Genomic DNA, 22,431 nt, shown 5'->3' on the forward strand with positions numbered 1-22,431 from the left:
AAAGCTGAATTTTTCCAACCTTGACCCACTTTCTTCGTCACCCAACATGAACACGTTATAGTGCAGTAGGTCAAATCATTTTGTCACGTATAGCCTCCTCCTCTTCTATGTTTATTCATACTATTGAGTAGTTTTATACCGGAAACAATAAAGGCTATACAACAATGTCAAATCAAAAACGTGGAGAATAAAATATATACATATACGTGAATATTTTCAACTATTTTTAAATTAGTAACATTATTTCATTTTATATTTTTTTTAAACTGGTTATATATGTTATTCAAGAAAGGTGGAATACTTATTGAAAATAATATCAGTTATTGATTTAGAAAAGGCATTTGGCTGAATAAGAAAAGAAACACTATGTACACAACAAAAAACACTAGAATAAAGAGGTGTAATATATACCACTGCCGTTAAATAGACAAAACAGGACTACATATAGGGTACAAAAACATGGAAAAAAATAAAATTGTCAGAAGAAGTTTTTCCAAATGACGTAATGACTGATGAATGAATGAATGAATAAAAGTAAAACGAAAGTAATTGTGATGGGAGAGCCAGAATTAGCCAAATTGGTGATGTAAACAGAGAGCAAATAAATATATTTAAATATCTGTATATAGAAATCAAAAATAGTGCCAGAGGCCTGACGATGAAAATAAATGCAAAATGGAAAAAGCATGGATTTGTACATCGTTATAAATAGCAAATTCATTAACAAAAAGAAAATATCGATGTACTCTACCGTACCACTATCTAGACTATCTATCAAGGATCTAAAACATATCGATAAAATGAGAAATAAAGAAATAAAAAACCTCATTATTGAATTAGTGGAAGAATACATAGAAAGGAAATAACTTACTTGGGAACATGAAGGACTTACAGCGCATGGAGGCCGCAAGACAGATAAGGATAATGTGGGAAGAAAGAACGAAGAGGAGCAAACATTAGTGGGAAATCTATGCGAATTCGAGATGAATGTATCAGAGAAATATTTCAAAAGAGTGCAAAAGGCCCGGTCGAAGCAAGAAAAGTATCTTCAGCAGGGAAAGAAAAAATAGAAGGAAGTTATACATGGAGCAAGAGAACATAAACACTAAACATAACATCTACATCACTATTTCGTACAGAAGGTGTTACATAGAGACAGAGATTATAGACACAGAGTAATAGAGATGCAACTCAATAGGGGACTCTGGCGCAAAGTTTTGTTTTGCCCAACATCCAGAGGACGCCACCATGGGCCATTCAAGTAATTTGATTGGTCAATTTAAATTTCCATTATAGGCACCTGTAAGAAAAATATTTTACTGTAAAGATATTTGACTGGCTCATTAGTAATGTTTGGCACGTGACAGCTTTGACGACATGTTTAAGTGAATGAAATTTTAATAAAAAACAATTTTTTTCTGAAATAAATTTATGAAATAAAATTCAATAAAAATATAAATATAATATTTAGAAATAAATATAAATATATAATGTAAATTTATCTACAAAATATTAATACAATATAAAAATAAATATATCTATAAAATCTCTTTTTCATTTTTCATATTTGTTTAATGTCATCAATTTAATAGGATCTATCAGAGTTTTGTGTTTTTGTTTTCTTATACTGAAAGCAAACTTTGAATCTTTCCCTCTTAATATTGTTCACATGTTTTATTCAAAAGTATATCGCACACCTTGTTAGTGCTTTTAATATTTTATCGGAAAGATGGAATGTACAATTGAAGGGTTTTAAATTTACTTTTTTTTTTAAACATTTGACAAAAATTTCGTTATATTATCGACATGTCAAAATCGCTGAATAAAATAAAACATAGCTCAAAGACCTACTGACAGTAAAATAAAACAATTTTGTTGGAGTCTGAGGCACGAGCTATTGTCTTGCCTCTATAGAATCAGTCTCAATTTGTGGGTCTACTGATTTATTCATAATTGTATATAAACAAAAATCACACTTCATTTCTTTTTCAAAAGTTCTACTAAATAACCTGAGATGTACACTACGGTACAACGTAAAACTTTGTATTTTCTTATAGGAACATCTGGATTGAAGTTATAGAGTCAAGTAATTAACAGTAAGAATGAGCGGAAAGGGGGATACTGGCTGAATACTTCCTTTTATAAATTATTTTCTTTTTTGCCTGCTATTTATTATATAAAATAATATCATAACCATTAGTATTGCTATTATTTGCTATACAATAGATCAATTTGAATTCTAAGAACTTTTTATTAAAAATATCCCTATTAAATCAAATAACTTGTAATTTTTGATAAAAATCTGTTAGTTTTAATAGAATGTAGTGCCGTTTTGTAAGGCTATTATCTTTAATGAGATATAAATCACCTTGAATAGAGTAAGTCACATTTTTTTTATTTTCGATCATCTTCCACAGGATTATAGAAATATGTTTTTACATATAAATAATATTGTTTTATTCTTTGTTTCAGTTTCTACCACAAAATATACTATGACATATGCAACAAAATGTATGGCGATACTGATTTGTGCAGTATTTGTATCCGGACAAAACATTCAGGGCACAAGAGGTTACAATGAAGCTAGACTCTCGTCTAAAATAAGCGTAGGGGAAGATGCCATAGTTTTTCCCAGTGAGTCTTCAAATGTTTTGAATGAAGACCAGAATAATCTTCGAAGAATATCGGTAAGTTTTTTACAGATATACTTAACTATCAAAAATATTATTATTAAAATGATTTTTATATTTATGTATTGATATGAAAAAAATTTTTTGTTTGATTCTTGAAAATACTACTAATATATAAAATATATGAGTTGTATAAATGCAAAATAATCCGGATATTAAATAGCTCATTATGTTTGAGTATAGTATTTGAAAAGATCTCCTTATTAATTAATAACCAAATATGATTAAAACTGATGCAATTAATAGTTTCATAGACTCAACAAAAATAGGAGTATTTCATACGCGTTTTAATACTTGTGACATTTATCCCTTCTAAACGATTAAAAACCAAAAATCCAAAAGGTTAAAATATCTGTGTACAAATCTGAATAAGTTTTTCCATTTTGTCCCAAAGATTCATTTTGCTCTAAAAAATTAATAGTCTAATCAAATTATATTCCTTCAAATTATATTTAATTTTTACAGTCAATACATTTTTCTATATAATATATATGTAACAAATTGAAATTAAATAGATGACACATCCTCTTACTATTTTGTGGCTAAGCTGAATGTTCATTATGTCAAAATATCTAAAGTTCATTTCTTACGTTAAAATTATTATCTTTGTAGAGCTGAAATGTACAAGCCTTTAGATACAGCACATTTCTCCTAAATTTTCACGAGGATGTGATGATTTTTTATACCTTCTGTGTTATCTTATATTATTATCATTATTCGTGTATGCTGCGTTATTCTTCCATATGATTTATAATTTTTTAGTTATTGTTAATACGATGTTATATGCTTCGTATATATCTTTATATTCCTAACATGGGTTGGTAAGATTGTTGTTTGTCAATACATGAATCTAAAATATCTGTAATTTTATTATAAATTCTATTATATATACAACGCATACAATTATATCCATAAAGTAAAACATTTTTGCATCTTCTTGAAACTAATTTTTAGTAAAAATTAGAAAAAATTGTGCGCAATATGTATTGGTCATTGCCCAGGTTATTATCTTACATGCCACAGAAAGGGTGAAAGTAATCTAACAAGTACATATTTTCAGAGAAAGCAAAATAACTGTTTTCTAACATCCTGCCGATATTAATTATTGATCAATTAATTTCCAAACTATAACGTATTTGATAGCATATCTACAAATTAATGTAAATGTACATCATTTGGAAAGACCAATAGATAAAAAAATATAAAACAAATTGAACGGGAAGTACAAAAAAAGGAGAAAATGTATATAAAACGAAGCGTTGGTAACCAAACAACAATGAAATAAGCTACGTCAACCTAAATAATGATCCCGTGGGGAAATCCGAACGACGAGATCGAAAACAAAATTGAACTTATTTGTATAATCTTTCCTGACGTTGTTCTTTGATCCCATTTAAACCATTGGTCGCTAAAACTGGTTAGATGGCATCGCCGAGTGAAGTGTTTATGCTACACTTTTATTTGTTGTTTATGTAAATCAACAAAGTTGCAGTTAATGATAATACTAATCAGTAAATATACCGAAAAAAAAAATTAATGACAACAAAGCAATAATAACAGTTCCTTATAAAATAGAAATAAAAAATAACCTTTCTTAGAGTTCACATAGGGTAGGTTTTCGTCGAATATCTTTCCAGCACGAATAGGCTCAATGTCGAGTACTCAACATAACTTTGAGAATGCTCAATGTTCAATCTAGTAATTCATTCAAAGTTAATAATACCTCTACTTAAAATTAATCAAAGTCACCGTCTTTCAACTTATCCAGCTTTATATACATTGTTTAATGAGTTTTACCATTCTATCAAAAAAACTCAATTTTGAAATATATATATTTTTTATTACTCTTCGTTATTCCACAATCTGCCCTATTGGCAACAGGTATTTCTTGGCATGTAGAAAATCACTTCATTAAGCCATTTTCTGTATAAAATATTATTTTAATTAATTAGTCTTATTCTAAAGCTTATTCTAAAGTCTACATATGTCCAGCAATCAGATCAGATGGTGATAAACGTTTTAGTCTACGCACTTCACTATCACGTCGCATATTTAGCTGATTAGCGAGTACATTGGGATGCACTGACACTCTTTCGAAATACTTTACACAAACACGTTGAATTACACTCGTTATAGGTTCTAGAGAAATATCGCGTTGTATCACTTTATTTGAAATATAGTACGGAGTATCAACAATGGCACGCAACACCTTATTTTGGAACCGTTGAATAATGGATATATTAGATTTGCTAGCGGTACCCCATAGTTGGATTCCATATAACCAAATGGGCTTGAGTATAGACTCATACAGCAATACCTTGTTATCTAATGATAACTTGGATTTGCGCCCGATGAGTCAATACATTTGATATAATTTCAGTCGAAGTTGTTTTCGTTTAGAGAGTATGTGCTTCTTCCAGGTTAGGCGTCGATCTAAGTGCATACCCAGATATTTAACATGCTCTGCTTGGGGGAGTTGACGATGATTGATATTCACTGGATGTTCTTCTACGCAGGGTAAACGTTATATGCGTGGATTTTGATTCATTGGCTTTAATGCGCCATGTCTTCAACCATAATTGTATTTGCTCCAGGTGGGTTTGTAAGTTTATTGATGCTGTGACGGGATCTTCATGGGATGCTAAAATTGCTGTGTCGTCTGCATATGTTGTCACAGTAGTTATTTTTGTGGTGGGCAGATCGGCCGTATACAGAAGACCCAGTACACTACCTTGCGGAACTCCTGAATATATGGGATTTAATTCGCTAAATTGAAATTGAATGAAATAGCAGACACTATATGAAACATTGCTCCATCATTTCACTCCGAAATCCAATCGACAGTCATCCGAGTGGACTGCACACGATGAACCCGCTTCAACGCGTGGGAAAACGCAACAGTCGCCTGGCAAGTTTATGGTGTCTGTATTTTGGGATGCGCGTAGAATAATTTTCATTGACTACCTTGAAAAGGAAGGACCATCAACAACGACTATCACATAGCGTTATTGGATCGTTTGAACGACCAAATCGCCGAAAAACGGCCGCATTTGAAGAAAAAGTAAGTGCTGCGTCACCAAGACAATGCACCGTATCACAAGCCAGTGAAAACGATGACAAATATCCATTAATTTGGTTTCAAATTGCTTCCTCGTCCACCGTATTCTCCAGATCTGGCTCCCAGCGACTATTTTCTGTTCTCAGATCTCAAAATCATACTCGTTGGGAAGAAATTTTCGCCGAATGAAGAGTTGATCGCCGAAACTGAGGCCTATTTTGATGCAAAGGACAAATCGTACTACAAAAATAGTATCGAAAAGTTGGAGGGTAGCTATAATCAGTGTATCTCCCTTGGAGGGAATTATGTTGAATAAAAAAAAATTATTTTACTATGATAGGCCGGAGACTTTTCAATTGACCTGTTAGAATCTCATAGGGCATTGAAAAATCCTGCCAAAACAAAAATAAGTCTGCTCAATTGCTCCTTAAGCCTAGCCCAAGACTTCGACAAGGTTTGGTACGCGTCCACAAACTTGGGTTAGAAAAAATTGTTACCGAAGCCATTTTCTCAATTTTCAATCTCTCTTTTTTCCATATAAAAAATGTTGCTGCTAGACAAGTCCTTAAGATTATTGTAGAGGATTCTATAAAAATTACTTGCACCTTGGGTTGTCCAACGTTAATCATGAAATCAAAAGAACAACAAAGAGGCCCAATGACAGCCTCTACTCATATACACAAAAGAATAACACCAAAAAAAACAGCAGTGTTATTTAATACATGAACATTACCCCTATCGGGACTAAGTAAGGATCGATCGGTTCTCTTCGCTATAAACCATACAATGTTATGTTGTTGTAAAACATATTATAGTTTAATCGGGACTGACAAGTAACAATAGCTTCTTTAAAAAAAATCTAATTTTATTTGTGCAGCATATATCTTTGTCTTGACTTTGTCTCACTAATATGAAACTTTTGTTTTGTTGATTAAAATTGGTATCGTTGGCTTAAATAATAGACTTCATTGAAACTGATTTCGAATTTGTCTTCTACTATTACAATCCTATTATCTTTATTAAGTCACTATCTTTATTCCAGACAGATGTTAATTTGGACTCCCTACCTTTGGGAAATACGGACTACAGAAATTATGGATCTAGAGACTTCCAAATCGATCCAACTTTGAGCTCGGATCAGAAATATGGCGAACCGTACACCATCGACTACCAGTACCATAATTATGAGAGAATGACCAAATTTTTGCGCCAAACAACTGCAAAATTTCCGTCCTTGACAGCTTTATATTCAATTGGTAAATCAGTTCGGGGTAAGTCATGTGACAGTTTACATTTTAAAATACATTTTTGTCCAGTAAACATTATTTGTTTGATGACCATTCTGATTCAGTAATTTTTTTTTTAATATAAATCCAGTTTTTGATATCGGATAATTCTCCATTTAATTTGTCTTCTTCACTTAGCATTATTTATTTTTAAAATATTATGTTAAAAATACTAAAAAGCCTTGAAAACTGCAAACAAAAAATGTCCTTTTCATTGAATATTTAATATTTAATACCAGCTTGTAGTTTTTTTTTATTTTCAATGTTATTCTTTTATGTTTTTATACATTTTTCGGTAATTAGCCTCTAAATATGTTTATCGGCCATCCGCGTAGTTTCTGAAACAAGTCATATAAAAAATGTAAAAAAAAATAATTTTGTTTTTTACTAATAATTAATTAAATCAGTGAAATTCTCTAAAACACGTCTTCTAAAAGTTCACTTCTAATTTTGATTAAATATATTTAACTAAATCCAATAATAATAATAAATAATTATCAAATATTAACAAATAACATTAATAAATGTACTCAGAGTCAGATTTAAATGAGTATTAAATGCATTAGCCTTCACGTCTCTCTAAAGCTATTGACTATTGTTTATCGTTAAATATGCAAATATAGAAACCATAGTCCATGTTCAAAATAATTTTATTATTTTTATAAAAAATGAATGCAATTAATTCTTGGAATAGTTGTGTTTAAATTTAGATATTTGTTATATTACTATTTTGAATAATTCACAGAAACACTGACTTTAATGAAATATAGGAAAATTTATATTACATTATACCCATAAATTATCTTAAACATTGTTAAGCTCTTATTTTGAGAATAAAGTTTTAAATGAAATGGAAAAAAATCCTTATTACCTTATTAAAAATTACAATTACCCTTCGACAAAGCAATGAACTGAAAACAATGATCTACTTACTTTTTGATTTTAACATATTGGTGTAAGATATTCATACATTGTAATTTCAATATGACACATATTAGGTGCTTGCATCTATTCTAAGCGATATCTGGTAGTGAAATTGCGGAGTCCTAATGCAAACAAGTATTAAATTTAATGATTTTGATGACATTTATAAAATAATCGTGGAGGTCGTGAAATTTTATTTCCAACGTTCATTACCTCTGCTGTTTAATTCGAATAAATGTGCTCTCGAAGTCCAACACTTTTATATACTTATTGTGATATGGCTTCGCCATATCTCAATTGTCGTTTTTGGTTTTAACCATTTAAAATTGGTGATTGAGGACCAAAATAGTTCGAAAGCAATTGCCAGACTTAGATGAAAACCCAGCAATAACTCTGAAAAAACATTCAGGCGCTTTAGCAGTTGGTAAATGAACTGTTCCAGACGTTTACATCCTACGGAATAGATCAAAATGGAGAGAAAATGGCTGCCAAACTAATTGACTGATTGATTTCAAAGCAATATAATTTTTACGCGGTATCGCTATATGCAAGGTTCTAATAAATGGTTTCTATGGGTAAATTATTCAAATTAAGTACAAGGATATCTGCGATTATGGTTGTAGATAAGTCCGAGCCTAATTCATAAAACAATAATTTTTAGTCAAAATATAACTATATTTGTCGAAATACTTTCCTCTATAGTTATTTTCGCCCATTGGATATCATATTTCTTTAAAAATTGTTTATATATAAACAATTTTATTTATACAGCCAATACATTTTTATTTTATCTTCCTTTTATGTATTTAATATGATATATTTGTTTCAAATTAAAATACATGACACACCATAATGCTTTACTATTTTGTGGCTTTGTTTACGTCAAAACATCTAAATTTTTTTATTACCTCATCTCAAAATTAATATAGAATATCTGCAACTGTAGTACTATATTCATCAAAATACTTTCCTGAATAATGATACAATCATTCGTAATCTTTTGGGAGAATGATGTGTCTATGCTATTAAAATAGACTTCGACAGCCACTTCTACATTTTAGCAAAAACCTTTTTCCGTAGAATGTTCTTTAAAGTTCTTCAATCAGTAGTCACAAGGGGGTAGTGGGCATTGTTAATATTCCAACAAATATTGATACACTTCAACTATTTTAACTTTTAAAGCAAACGCTCGATTGATAAAAATAATTGAAACGTGTTTAATTTTGCCAGTATTCATTGAGTGATATGTTAAGCATACATTTCACTATATGTCAATCAATTACTATATTTCAAAAATTCACTCAATTCAACTACATACTCGTAGAATATTTACAGTTTTCAAAAAACATCTTTCTGATAATACTTGTATCGTGTAATACCTTGTCTAGGATAATAGGTACAAGGTTGTAAAACTAATCAAGGTAATGATATTTCTAAAATACGATCTTTAAATTCTATCAGAATTTAAATGAGTTCAAAAATTTAATTTCAAGTAAATTTATTTCAAGTTAATGAAGTTCAAATATTGTACCCTGTAGGAAAGAAGGATTTGTTTACTTCAAAACCGTTTCATTAGAGATATAACGAAAACAATCTATAACAATGTATTTAGTTCTATCAAAGGAATATATTGGAAAGAAAACTGTGACTCTGGAAAGAAACCAGACAATCAGAAATCAACGCAAATAGGTGTAATTCAGCACATAAACCATTATTTACAAGAGTTTGCTCCAAATGAGAATAATTCACAAAATTAACATATACGTCCTACCGAACACTTGGCCTTACTTGGCCGAACACAATTTAGTTCAACGTTGAAAAAAAATAATAAAGAAAATTGTAAAAAAAACGTTTTTACGAGTATCCTAAACGTAAAAAGTTATTGGTCCATCCCAATAAACTCAGTACAATAGGAGCTGGAGCAGAACAGTCACTTAAAAAAAAAGTATAGAGAATGCACACCCCAAATTTAAAGCAATTTGGTTCAATAAAACTTGAGATACAATGTCTTCCAAGAGGGGTCACTAAGAAAATAATTTCGAGAAAAACGCGTTCAAAGTTGGGTTTTTAGATGCCACGAAAATAATGTAAATTTTTGGAAAACAACCTTAAGGACTATTCTTGAAGGGTTGAGATACTAACAACAACCGATAAGTTTACTGAATTCCATCTTAGAGGGAGGAATCTAGCAAAGCATGTCAATGAATTTAAAGTGAAATCGCGAGATGCAATTTATTAAAGCCATCTATTAGAAAAAGTATGGATTTCTTTTTAATAAATCTAATATATAATATTTACAAAAACCTAAATACTTATTTATAATTACATTGTATTATTAGTATTTATAATTACAAATGTCGTCTCTTTAGTTTTAAATATCATCGCTTGCGGTATTGGAATTTTTAAAGTAATAGGAATTCACGATGACTATTTGTAAAGACTTATGATAATTTATTAAAGTGTAGATCTTTGTTTTCAATCATCTTTAATTTATATCGGTAAATCTAACCCCTTCTGGTATTTACTCATAACTATCATAACCTCATTCCTATAGTCTAATTTTTCTGAAATGTTAAATAAATTCGAAATTGGAGTCAAAGCTGTCAGATTAGTGAAAGCCGATATTCGATTTCCTAGTACTAACTCTATATATAAGTAATGTTCTTTTTAGAACATTTTCTAAAATAACTTCTAAACTAACTAAAATAACATACTGTATTTAAATGTATGCACTTACTGTAGTAAATAAGTTAAAAATTAAGCCATTTACAGGTATTACTTGAACTTATATCTATCTGATTATAAATCGAGTCCGATACATTAAAATTAGTGTTAACGAGTCATATCAATATGCTAAGTTGTTCAATAAAATTTGTCGTTCTATAAGAAAAACAAAATTAACGTATTCTTATCATCTTCTTGTAGCATCGCATGACACATTGTTTCTTAAGCAAAACGGCTTTCCCACCAGATGATCAACTTTATTACTTTTATTAGAATACCTCATTAATTATTAATATTATTATACTCACAAATTTAAACACGCACCTGGTTTGATGCAGGAATGGTGGATGTAGAATCGATTGCACAAACAGTTTTCTACAACTCCAAAATTCACCAGAAATGTTTTGTCCACACTATCTAACCAGATACTTCTTTTATTAAATATCTCTTGATAATTGATTATAATCGTCAAGACTATTTTAACACAAACATAAAATATGCTGAATGATCTATTGAAAAATTATATGGAAATAATAATCACTATTGTTATAATATTCGGCAACCTATCTGGCAATAGTGGCTTCTTTATTTCAAGTGATTGAATAAATAACTTGTATACTACAAATATTTTTTTTTATTTAAAATTTTTGATAACAACATATAGGGGATAGACAAAATAATATGAACATTATGCATTTTGGTACATCTTACTGACATGGTAAGTCTTGTAGGTTATATTTCAGTGTATTATACGCTTTATTCTACGACGGTTAAAATAAGTCTGTGACTGTAACATGTCTCAGGTTTAATAAAAATGTAAAATCAGTGGTGCTGGGTTAGCTTTGACGAAAACAGCTAAATTGTTCAACGTTTCACGAGCTACAGTACCCAGGGTTATGATAGCATATCCAGAACATGGTAAAACATCATCGACGAAGAGTAACAGCATTAAAAAGGATTACATTTTGAAATTCTTTATAACGGAAGTCAATGCTAGTTTGATGCACCATTGTTTGCGTTATAAACGGGCATGTTTATGTATGGAGAACCCCAAAAGAACTCAGAACTACTTTTCCTTTATGATTTATTCCTTAAGGAGTTCCCTTATAATTTTGGTAATATGGGGTATTCAGCAGGTCCTCTCGTGCACGTATTTCTATTTTTCGCCATATAGCATATTGCTGTCAAACATTACCATATTCCAAGATGATAATGCACCCATATATACAGCTAAAAAGGATTCATTTGAAAAGCTTCAGAATATCGTCAAACATCTTCTTTGGCTAGTAGTTACAATCTCCAGACTTTAACATAATTGAACCGTTTTAGAGCAGAAAATGAGTGGATATTTCTTAGTCGAAGAACTGAGCGGATATTGTGTACATGTTGGGTATTCATATTATTTTGTCCAACCCCTGAACAATGATTAATTTCGAGTATGCTCTATTCAACAAAAGGAAAATAAATAAATTTAACCATATTTTTAAATAGGTCGAGATTTATGGGTTTTGGTAGTATCCGCATCACCTTATGAGCACATGGTTGGCAAACCTGATGTTAAGTACATCGGTAACATCCACGGAAATGAAGCGGTGAGCCGAGAGCTTTTGTTGCAGTTGATTCACGTGAGTCACATTATCAGTGCTTATAAAACGGCTGTTTTTATAATATTGTTTCAGTATCTAGTGACTAATTACACTACAGACTCATATATAAAGTGGCTTCTGGACAATACCAGAATTCATATCATGCCGTCGATGAATCCAGATGGTTTTGAAGTTTCGAAGGAAGGAGTCTGCGATGGAGCACAAGGAAGGTAATTAGTATACACAAAATTATTTTATATTTATTTATCTTATGTACTTGTTACTTATCTTTACTGAAGAACGAGGTTTGATTTTTTCGGGATTTAGTATTGGTGGTTTTCAAAAAACTTTCAATACGTTTTTGGTAGAACATACTCTTCGAAGACTGTTTTCCCTCAGGTTGTCATCACACTGAATACCTTAATTCAACAATGAGGCTGTATCTCGAATTATCCATTAAATTTTTTAATGTTAAAATATTTATATGAGACGATTTGTGAAAGCTCACATTATTGTAATGGAGTAATAACCAAGTGAAGCAATGTTAAACTAGTGTTGAATACTAGCGCTCGGCCTGTCTTTTGATCAGCAAAATTTATTATTGAAAATGCAAGATATCATAAGAAACGTATGGTTACGCTACTCTATTATAACCCAATTGTCGGTTTTGGTATCAATTATTTAAAAAAGGTGGTTTTGATGTCAATGGACGTCAACAAGGACTTGAAAGACTTAAAAATTTCGAAGACAATGAATTACAAGAATTATTGGACGAGAACTCATCTCAAACTTTCAAATAACTTTCAGACAATTTAGCAGGAAAGGGGAAAGTAGCTACTGCACGAATTATCTGAAAATTCCATTTCAAACCATTCAAAATCGTGGTTTTATTACTTGCCTGCCATAAGAGAAGATTTATCTGTAACGTTAATGCGCCAGTCATAATTGACTACTGATGAAAAGTCGACATACTGCAATTATCCCAAGCGCAAAAAGTCATGGGTTAATCTTGAAGAGCCATCCACATGCACATCAAGGAATATTCATCGTCATAACTGTTGCTGTTCCTATTGTGAGATCAGAAAACCGTATTGTATTACGAGCTTCTAAAACCCAATAAAGTCGTTACTATAAATGTCTACCGACGTCTGCCGACATATTGAACGACGTATTGCTAATTGTAAAAAAACAATAGCAAGTAAAATACGTTTTTTTCCTCCATAACAACGCTCAGCCTCACTTTGCAAGAATAGTGAAGGATGTTACAACTGTTACAACTACATATACATGTACACTGTGATAACTCAAATAGAAAATTTCGACGCATCCAGATTACTCATCAGATAAAGCTTCTTCTAATTACCATCTATTTAGATTGATGCAACATCCCTTGGCTGGCACACGATTCCGAAATACTGAAAAAGTGCGAAAATGAATCTATGATTGGATCGCTGACAAACTAACATTGTCCTTTCGACACAGTATGATCATATTGTCTAAGAGTTGGGAGGAAGTCGTAGAATATGATGGAAAATATATTGATTGTACCAATGTTCTGAATAAAGGCCTTTTTAAAGCGAAAAATTACCAGAATACATGCACCTAATATTTTCAGTTGTATTTTGCATAACATTTTACTGGACGTAAGATCATAATGGCTAAGAGTCAAATATCTATGTTCTTATAGTCGATATTCGCTATAGGTTGCCACGATCGATACATATCGATTATATTTGTTATTTCATAATCGAACAACATTATTAGATTTCGCTTTTAACTATTATTGATTTTTTCAAGGGTATATAAACAACACAAATAGCGTTTTGGTTTAACATACCAGAACATTTAAATTATTTTTGATAATATCGACAGATTTTTTATTACATTTAACCATTATAAATATTTTATTGAAGAAAACTGTGTTGAATGGATTGATTATGAATTAAAGAATTGATCTATATATCTATTTACCACTAATATAATATATATATATATATATATATATATATATATATATATATATATATATATATATATATATATATATATATATATATATATATATATATATATATATATATATATATATATATTTTAACAAGTAGCGATATATATAAATGAACTAAATATTTAAAATTAAGTACCAGTTTTAAAGTTTTATTAAAAATAATTACAAAGTTTGTAAAATTAAATATAATAGAAATATTTTGTCTCAAAAAATATCGATATATCGATATATCGATCAAAAGATATCGGCCAAAAATGTCGATATCTTCTTCAAAAAATCTATCCCTAGCTCGTAATTCAAGAAGTTCTCAAATTTTTATTATATTAAATAATAAAAATAGTGACACAATTATCCTATATGGCTCAGTTATTTATTTCTCAGTTACTGATCTAGTTTACATTTTTCAAACTTAATATTTTAATTTTAGATATAATTCGCAGGGATACGATCTGAACAGAAATTTCCCTGACTATTTCAAGCAAAACAATCGCAGGACTCAACCAGAAACCGAAGCTGTAAAGGAATGGATCAAGAAGATTCAGTTTGTTCTATCGGGCAGTTTGCACGGCGGCGCTTTGGTTGCCAGTTATCCGTTTGACAATACTCCAAACTCACGTAAGTTAACTATTAATGTTTGTATTTCTATGGTGATTGATGAAACATACGATTTTCCTTGCGTGTACTTTATGTATCCTATTTAAGTATTATTCTTAAGCATATCTTGTAATATTGAATATTGGAAAGATTTTAATGCTGCAAAAAGGAGTTTGTGCATCTTCGGCTTTGTGTGCTAGTAAGTAATAATACTATACAGCATGTAGTAGTAATAGTATAGGGCAATAAGTTTCAAAACTCATTATTTGTTTGCAGATATTTCTTATATATTTTAACATAGTTTTATTTCTACTGGGTAAAAAAATTCAGATAAAAAATAGTAAAATAAAAGACAAGCATGGGTAATTAATCAAATAACCTTGTTTTAGCAGTGTTAAATTACTAGTTAGTTTGATGACCTAGTACAACATCATATCGCACTCCATAAGTTCAAATAGACTTTATTATTTGAGGATAAATTAATCTCCTTCAAAATCACAGGTTACATTTCCTAATTCTATCTAAATAATTTCACTAACTACTTGATAAATTAGGCATCCTTCAAGTGATATAATTAGGATTTCCTAGTCTTTTTGTTGACTAATACTTGGAGTTTTTACATAGTTCTAAGCACAGATATATTTTGCCACAATGACTGTGTCGTCGCCAACTCTTCCAAGTACTGTTTCTTTTATTGTTCTGCTATAGGTAATGTAGAGTAAATGTTGCAGTGGGCAAGACATCATCCTGCGGAACGCAAACCAAGATTACCGTATGTGAAAGTTAAATTTAAACCTCAATCAAGTTAAAAAAACTAAAGTTACACATTTCCATGTTTCATCAATATGGATGAGATGTGATCTACCACCATGACTCTGAATAAAAAGAGGTTGAATTAAAGTGATGGCGAATTACACTACGGATGTTGTAATATAGCCCCCATATTTACTGTGATCTAAAAATAGCATGTATAGTAAATTATTTTTGTTGAAATATCTGTTTGCCACAGAAGTGGATTTCGGTTTTCTTCTTGGTTTAACTTGCTTCTGGGACAGAACAGGTCTATTCAAGTTTCAGGAGAAAAAACTTATTGGCCAGACTTTGTGCTTAAAAAAATCTAATATATATTTTAAACTTGAAAACTAAATAAAACATTTGTGCGGCATCGAATCAGTTTTGAAACTAATCAACAATATATTATGTATACTATTAGTTGATATTATATGTTATATTAAAGTATTTGTGATATTATAATGATATATATGATAATTCATAAAAAAATTTATTTAAGAAATATATTACGTACGTACGCATGCGTATTAGTAGTACGTTCTAATTTACGAGGTATGAAAAATTCCTCTTCTAGATTGTACATATGATTGTAAGGTGAAAAGTTCTCGATCTGACAATCAAAATATGCTTTAACTTCAATACACTTGGTTCACACAAGGGGTTTCCCACAAAACAAAACACATCTATCCGAGGGTGCCAATTCAGTGATGTTCGACAAATCATATTCTTAATTCCACAATTCTCAACGCCAACGCAACCTTTTGATATCCAGCTAAATAAGAGGGTTGAGATAATATTCCTCTGGCATTCCAAAATCCGGCTTCAATCCACTACTTCTACTGATATTTGATTGTCTCATCCGTGGACACCAATCGCCGAACAAAATTGATCGAAGTATTGCTCAGAAAATCGTTAAAGCATTTGCTTTCGTTTGGCACTTAACAGTACAGCACCCATTTGGCGATGATCTTTCGATATAACAGTTTCAACTAACTATCTAACTCATCTTCGTCTCATTACGACATCATACGCTTTCTTAACGGTTCTGGTCCTCATTCACGCGGATAATCTCTAAAGGACGTACGACCTTGTTTAAGATTCACTTGCATACTTCTTTGTTATATTTTAATCTCCTTTTTACCATCGAGGGTTTATCTGGACTGGACCTACTGTTTAACGTGGACTTCGAAGCACGGCCCTCGACATTTACCAGCTTAGAGACCATCCCAAAAGACATCCGGTCTTACCTAGCCTGGTTACCGGCGTGAATCCCAGTCCAGGTTATTCCCTGTCGAATTGTGCAGAAAGTTCATTCAGTAACCATACTATTTCATAGAACAAGTTAAAACTTGCAATACAAATGGCATGAGTCTGCAGTTAGGAAGTAAAGTTTTGCTGATTGAACCGCCATCTCTGGGTCAGGCCGAGAAGTTCCACCTTACACTCGTAGCTCTGTTTTATTTAAAACATCTAATCAAAATACTTGCAATATCCTATATATAACTAAATCAGAAATAATTAACATGATCCAATTAGTTTCTATAGCGTTGAAAGAAATACTTTTTCTGAATATAACAGTCAAGTTAACTATTACATTATTTTTTATAATGTTTTAGTGTTTACATCATATACACACACAGCGTCGCTTACACCTGATGACGATGTCTTCAAACACTTATCGCTGACATACTCAACCAATCATGCTAAAATGAGTAAAGGAGTTTCTTGTAAAACATCACAAACGTCGTTCAAGCGGGTAAGAAAAATTTTATAATTAAATATCCCTCTTTTAATAGAAGCTTCCATATTCTATATTGAAATTTAACAGTCAATAAAGTTACATAACAATAATTCCATATTGGGTTTCATCAATGTTTATGCCGCTACTATGTCATAAGTATTTTTGAATATTTTATATATTTGGTTTACCATAATGATATCCCTATGGAATATAAATTATGTTTGAGGTATTAATTTTAATACAATTTTGTATACAATCCACTTCTACGAATATATATTGTCTATGTGTTTAGTTAGCTAGTTTTACAGTTTTTTGCTAATGTAATCACAAGGTAATGCATCTTCATCCTCGTGTGGAAATCATATAGGGAGCTCCGTTTACTTTAGGTTAGAGTATCATAAGTTAGATTTAATTTATATTTATATTATATTTTTAAATTAATTGTATAATTCAATTATTTTTAAGGGTATAACAAATGGGGCTGAATGGTACCCTTTGACAGGAGGTATGCAAGATTACAACTACGTTTGGTATGGGTGTATGGAAGTTACTTTGGAGATATCCTGTTGTAAATATCCGCCTGCATATGAGCTACCGAAATATTGGGAAGACAATAAAGTGGTAAGTACATTTTTAGTATTTATTTTCCTACTTTAAGTGTCATCTATTTTATATATGGAATTATTTTTTTACATTTTTTTGTTGAATAAGCATCCACAACTGTAATTCTCTAAAAAAATGAAAAAGAAGTACCATGAGCTGGTACGATCATAACATTTCCCGTCATCTCCTACGGCTATGTTCCGGCAAGTTAGTGTAGATAAAACGATGCCAATTTAAAGGCCATTTTCACACTTTTATGTCACTTCAAGAGAGTTTATCAACCACTTTTATTGATTGGACCAAGGCGAGATTTAAAAGGTGCTAAATTTAATAAGGATTCTGTGTGAACAAGATCTTCCCTTTCGAATCGCAACAGTTTTTACTACTTTTATAATATGTAGCCGAGCGTTATAATGACAGATGATTGTCTTTATTACTTACAATTACTAACAGTTTCTGTATCAATTATTGATTTGGATTATTCAGTTGACTTTGATAGATCTCATCAATAATAGTTTCATCCAATCAATTGTAATGGCATTTTCAGATAATTCTTGGTATTTCAGAGTTTTCATGTATGCCATGTTTTTGTTTTCAAATTATTGTTGTCCATCTTCCACCATTTTCAGTGTCGATTGAATAATTAATAAAATCAAAAGGATGGTTTTAGTTTTAACAGGCCTTGTTTTGTTTATTAGCTTTATATAGATTTAAATAATAATATTTAATTCAAATAAAACCAAAAAGTAAATAAAGCTCAGTCAAAATAAATTGGAGGATTTAGTCAGCCTACAAGGATATTTCGAAAGAAAACATCGCACGAGTTTTATAAACATCAAAATAACCTTTATAAAGCTAATAAACAAAACAAGGCCTGTTAAAACTAAAACCATCCTTTTGATTTTTTTAATTATTCAATCAATCGCCATAAGGCCAGAGCTTATTGGACAGTGTGTCCATAGCTTACATATCGTTAATGTTCTTTTTTCCATGTACTTACTATGCTCCAAGTTTCACCAATGGACATTTTCACACTCTCACAGGTACTCTTGTTACTTTTAGCCGATTCCTTTTATCTTTGGGCTTAAAGAAGGTCTGATACATCATTCTGTGTGACTTGAACGTAATTTTGACTTGAACTTTTTGTTTTGTTTTGACTTGAACGTAATTTTGACATTTTTTGTTTTGTTTTGACATTGTTTTGCTATTAGTCGATGTTTGTTGTCTATTTTGTCTACTTGAGATTAGCTTACCTAACTTTAATATATTTTTTTAAGTTTAAGGAAAGTATGTTTTAGATATAAATATATATGTTTCCATATAACAATACAAATACTAATTTACTAAATATTTTATACATACTTTGGACATGTAAAACATGTAACATAATTAATTAGTAACATAACATAAAAATTTTTCAAATTAATTATTATTTAATAACATAGAAAATGCAGTTTTAAATTGATGATTCTGAACGACATATTAAAATTTTGCTAATCATTTCTACAAGAAATTACAATTATTGCGATAAAATACAATAAGAATCGACTTGAATATTTAGGAACATATTTTGTTACATAATATTAAATTACCAAACCCATATAATCTCTCAAACTTACTAGATAATATTTAAATAATAAAAATGATGGACAATGACTAATCAAGTTACAATATATGCAAAATAATTAATAAACATTTCCGTTTGCAGGCTCTAATTAAATATTTGGCTGAGGCACACAGAGGTGTACAAGGTTTCGTAATGGACGAATATGGTAATCCCGTGGAAAAGGCGTCTTTGAAAATAAAAACCAGAGACGTTGGGTTCCAAACAACTAAATTTGGCGAATTTTGGAGAATACTTTTACCCGGAATATATAAATTAGAGGTAGTAACGGTCATCGATATATTTAGCACAGTATTCATTTCACTTATTTAACTATTTATTCAGGTTTATGCAGATGGTTTCGTACCAAGGGAAGTTGAATTTATGGTTGTTGATGAACATCCAACTTTACTGAATGTCACTCTATTTGCGGCTAAGGTGAGAATAAAGCTATTACATTAAAATTAATAAAAGAGGAATGGTTCTAACTATTAATTAGTATTAACTACATGCATGCCATTATCACAAAGAAATAGTTCTGTAAAAGGATTTGCTTTAACAGACACAACTATTTTCCCAGTTTTTCGTATATATAACACTTTTCGCATACAATTAAACTAAAATAATATTTCAAAAGTATGACCCTTCAGAGCATACCTATCAAAAGTTCGGTACAGTAGATTTAATGTGTTGAATTCATTCAGAGAATAGAAATTACTGAATATTACTGAGAATAGAAAAATCTAGTCAACTGAAAAAAACAAAAAGTAATTTCATATACGTTTATTTTAGTGCAGTTTTGTATTTGTTCTTCTTAGCTTAGTTTATGAAATATCACGAGAGAACTTTCAGGTAATGTATTACTATGTTATCAAGAAATATATGAGCGTGCATGAGTCTATAGTTTCATCATTCGCATAAATAAATTTAATGAATTTACAACTGAGTTTTAAATAAGAGCCCTCCTTTAACTGCTGCTGCCCCGAAAATATTTCTGGTGGTGAAATAAGATTGCAAAAAAAAACAAATACAAATGGCATAATTGAATCTAAACTGAAGATATAGAGCTCCTGAATGTTTGCATTTAAAATTTGAAAGGTTAATAGTTGTAAGTTGATTTATACCTCATTATTTAGCAGAACTTGTATAAAAAGCAGAAATTAGAATGTCCATAGTTTAGTTTTTTTGAGTTTAAAATAGTTTAGTTATGTTTAGTTAAGTTGATACCCATCAGCATACTTATTACTGAAATTTTCACTGGCGATGGGTCTTTAAAACATCATTAAGGAAACCCCTACGATGATAAAAAAAACTAATTTTTAGTTTATTTATTACATCGTTACTAGTCGTTGTCGACTAATGTATAATAACGTAGTATATACCTAGAAGTGCACATCGGCCCTATAGTGTAACAATGTTTATGCATTAACAATACTGTTTTTCTCTTAAATACACCTCACTACACTACACTATACAAGATCAAATAGTCTGATTTATTTGAGTCTTTGTCCTGTTCTGATATTATCTAAGAGTTGTATTACTTCGATATTGCTTGGTCTTCGCGTAAGTAATCAATCCGGTCAGGATAATAGCCTTCTCAGGACTTCAGGTTTTAGAAAAATTATTTTATAAAACTTGTATTTTATTTATATTAATTCTCGCGGAACATCCCATAATTGTATTCTGTACGTCCATAAAGGTTTCAATATTTGCTTACATAATAGCAATTTATTATGTACTGATAATTATGATTTTCTTCCAATTAACCAATACATTTTCCTAAATTTTAATTTAAAAATCCAACAATGAAAAACTTGAGGTTTAGTTTGCATAATAAAATTAGAAAAGCAGAAGACAACTGTTAGAAATTCGTTGTTATGTGGAAAAACGTTTGCCTAATATGTATAGTAAATGGCCAAGGAAAGCAATTATGAATAAGGGATTAAGTTAAATTAAGAATCGGAAGAAAAGTTTTCGGGTTGACAATAAAAATTTATAATTCATTAAGTTTGTCTTTCTCTAAATCTATCTTGATTTCAACACACTTGTTCTATTTTTTCTCCAACATCAAGTATTTCTTCTCGGAACTGATAATATTCATCTGCGATCCTTTCAATTTTCTCATTAGATGCGAAGTATTTTCTATTAAAAATTTGTCTTCAAGTTTGAGAATATAAAGACGTCTGACAGTGTTAAATCAGGAAAATGAAATGATTATCGAGCAATTAAACTATTAAATCTTGCTCACAGTTGTTTCAAACTTAATTATTTTTACAAGATGTTTCGCATCCTTTCCTCCCATATCTACACAGCCTTATCTATCTTACTCCCCTTCACTCGTCTGTCGTCCTGCACGATAACATACATATGCTCTTTGATCGTCTTTCATGTTAGTCATCTTCGAATAATGTGGGACCATACTTTATTTCTGCTGTCCAGTTTTTAACAGTTCAGTATTTCGGATGAATTTCCGATTGAGATTAATCCATGCAAAAGAAAGGATTTTATGGCATTCAAGTTTATCCGTTATGACATATATTGTAAAAAAATCGTCTAAACAATTTACTTGAGAGAATAAGTTGAAACTAATCATATGAATAATATGTGTCCTTAGGCAGAAAACATACATTTTTGCTGAATGGAACACTATCTCTGTGCTAGGCCGAGAAGGTTTCATCTTATATCATCTTATATCATGAACATAGCATGGTTACTGAATATCCTCTTTGCTTACTACATTAGACAAATTACATAACTTCTGACTTTTTTAAACACAAAACAAACTAAAGGAGAAATACCAGTCGGAAGAAAATATTGACATA

At 30.5% G+C, this 22,431-nt stretch overlaps 1 protein-coding gene across 7 annotated transcripts in view; it reads left to right on the forward strand.

The window, feature by feature from the left end:
* Positions 1-22,431, forward strand: part of LOC143189991 (carboxypeptidase D) — a 39,767-nt gene that overhangs the window by 13,888 nt on the left and 3,448 nt on the right. For 3 of the 7 annotated variants that reach the window (XR_013004143.1, XM_076394052.1, XM_076394036.1), the window contains exons 2-11: positions 2,473-2,687; positions 6,791-7,019; positions 12,174-12,307; positions 12,362-12,498; positions 14,704-14,891; positions 15,040-15,069; positions 17,279-17,418; positions 17,869-18,024; positions 19,715-19,891; positions 19,955-20,047. Coding sequence is in view for 5 of the 7 variants with exons in the window: in XM_076394052.1 (XP_076250167.1) it covers positions 2,493-2,687; positions 6,791-7,019; positions 12,174-12,307; positions 12,362-12,498; positions 14,704-14,891; positions 15,040-15,069; positions 17,279-17,418; positions 17,869-18,024; positions 19,715-19,891; positions 19,955-20,047 (1,479 nt within the window). In the remaining 2 variants the exon portion in view is untranslated. Of the gene's footprint in view, positions 1-2,472; positions 2,688-6,790; positions 7,020-12,173; positions 12,308-12,361; positions 12,499-14,703; positions 14,892-15,039; positions 15,070-17,278; positions 17,419-17,868; positions 18,025-19,714; positions 19,892-19,954; positions 20,048-20,427; positions 20,552-22,431 lie in introns of those variants that run through there. The other 4 variants (XR_013004144.1, XM_076394061.1, XM_076394045.1 and 1 more) reach the window with 2 other exon arrangements.

This window comes from Rhynchophorus ferrugineus, unplaced genomic scaffold (assembly GCF_030347505.1).
Source record: "Rhynchophorus ferrugineus isolate W39M unplaced genomic scaffold, kcgeb_rfMv2 rfM1, whole genome shotgun sequence".
Lineage (NCBI taxonomy): Eukaryota > Metazoa > Arthropoda > Insecta > Coleoptera > Curculionidae > Rhynchophorus > Rhynchophorus ferrugineus.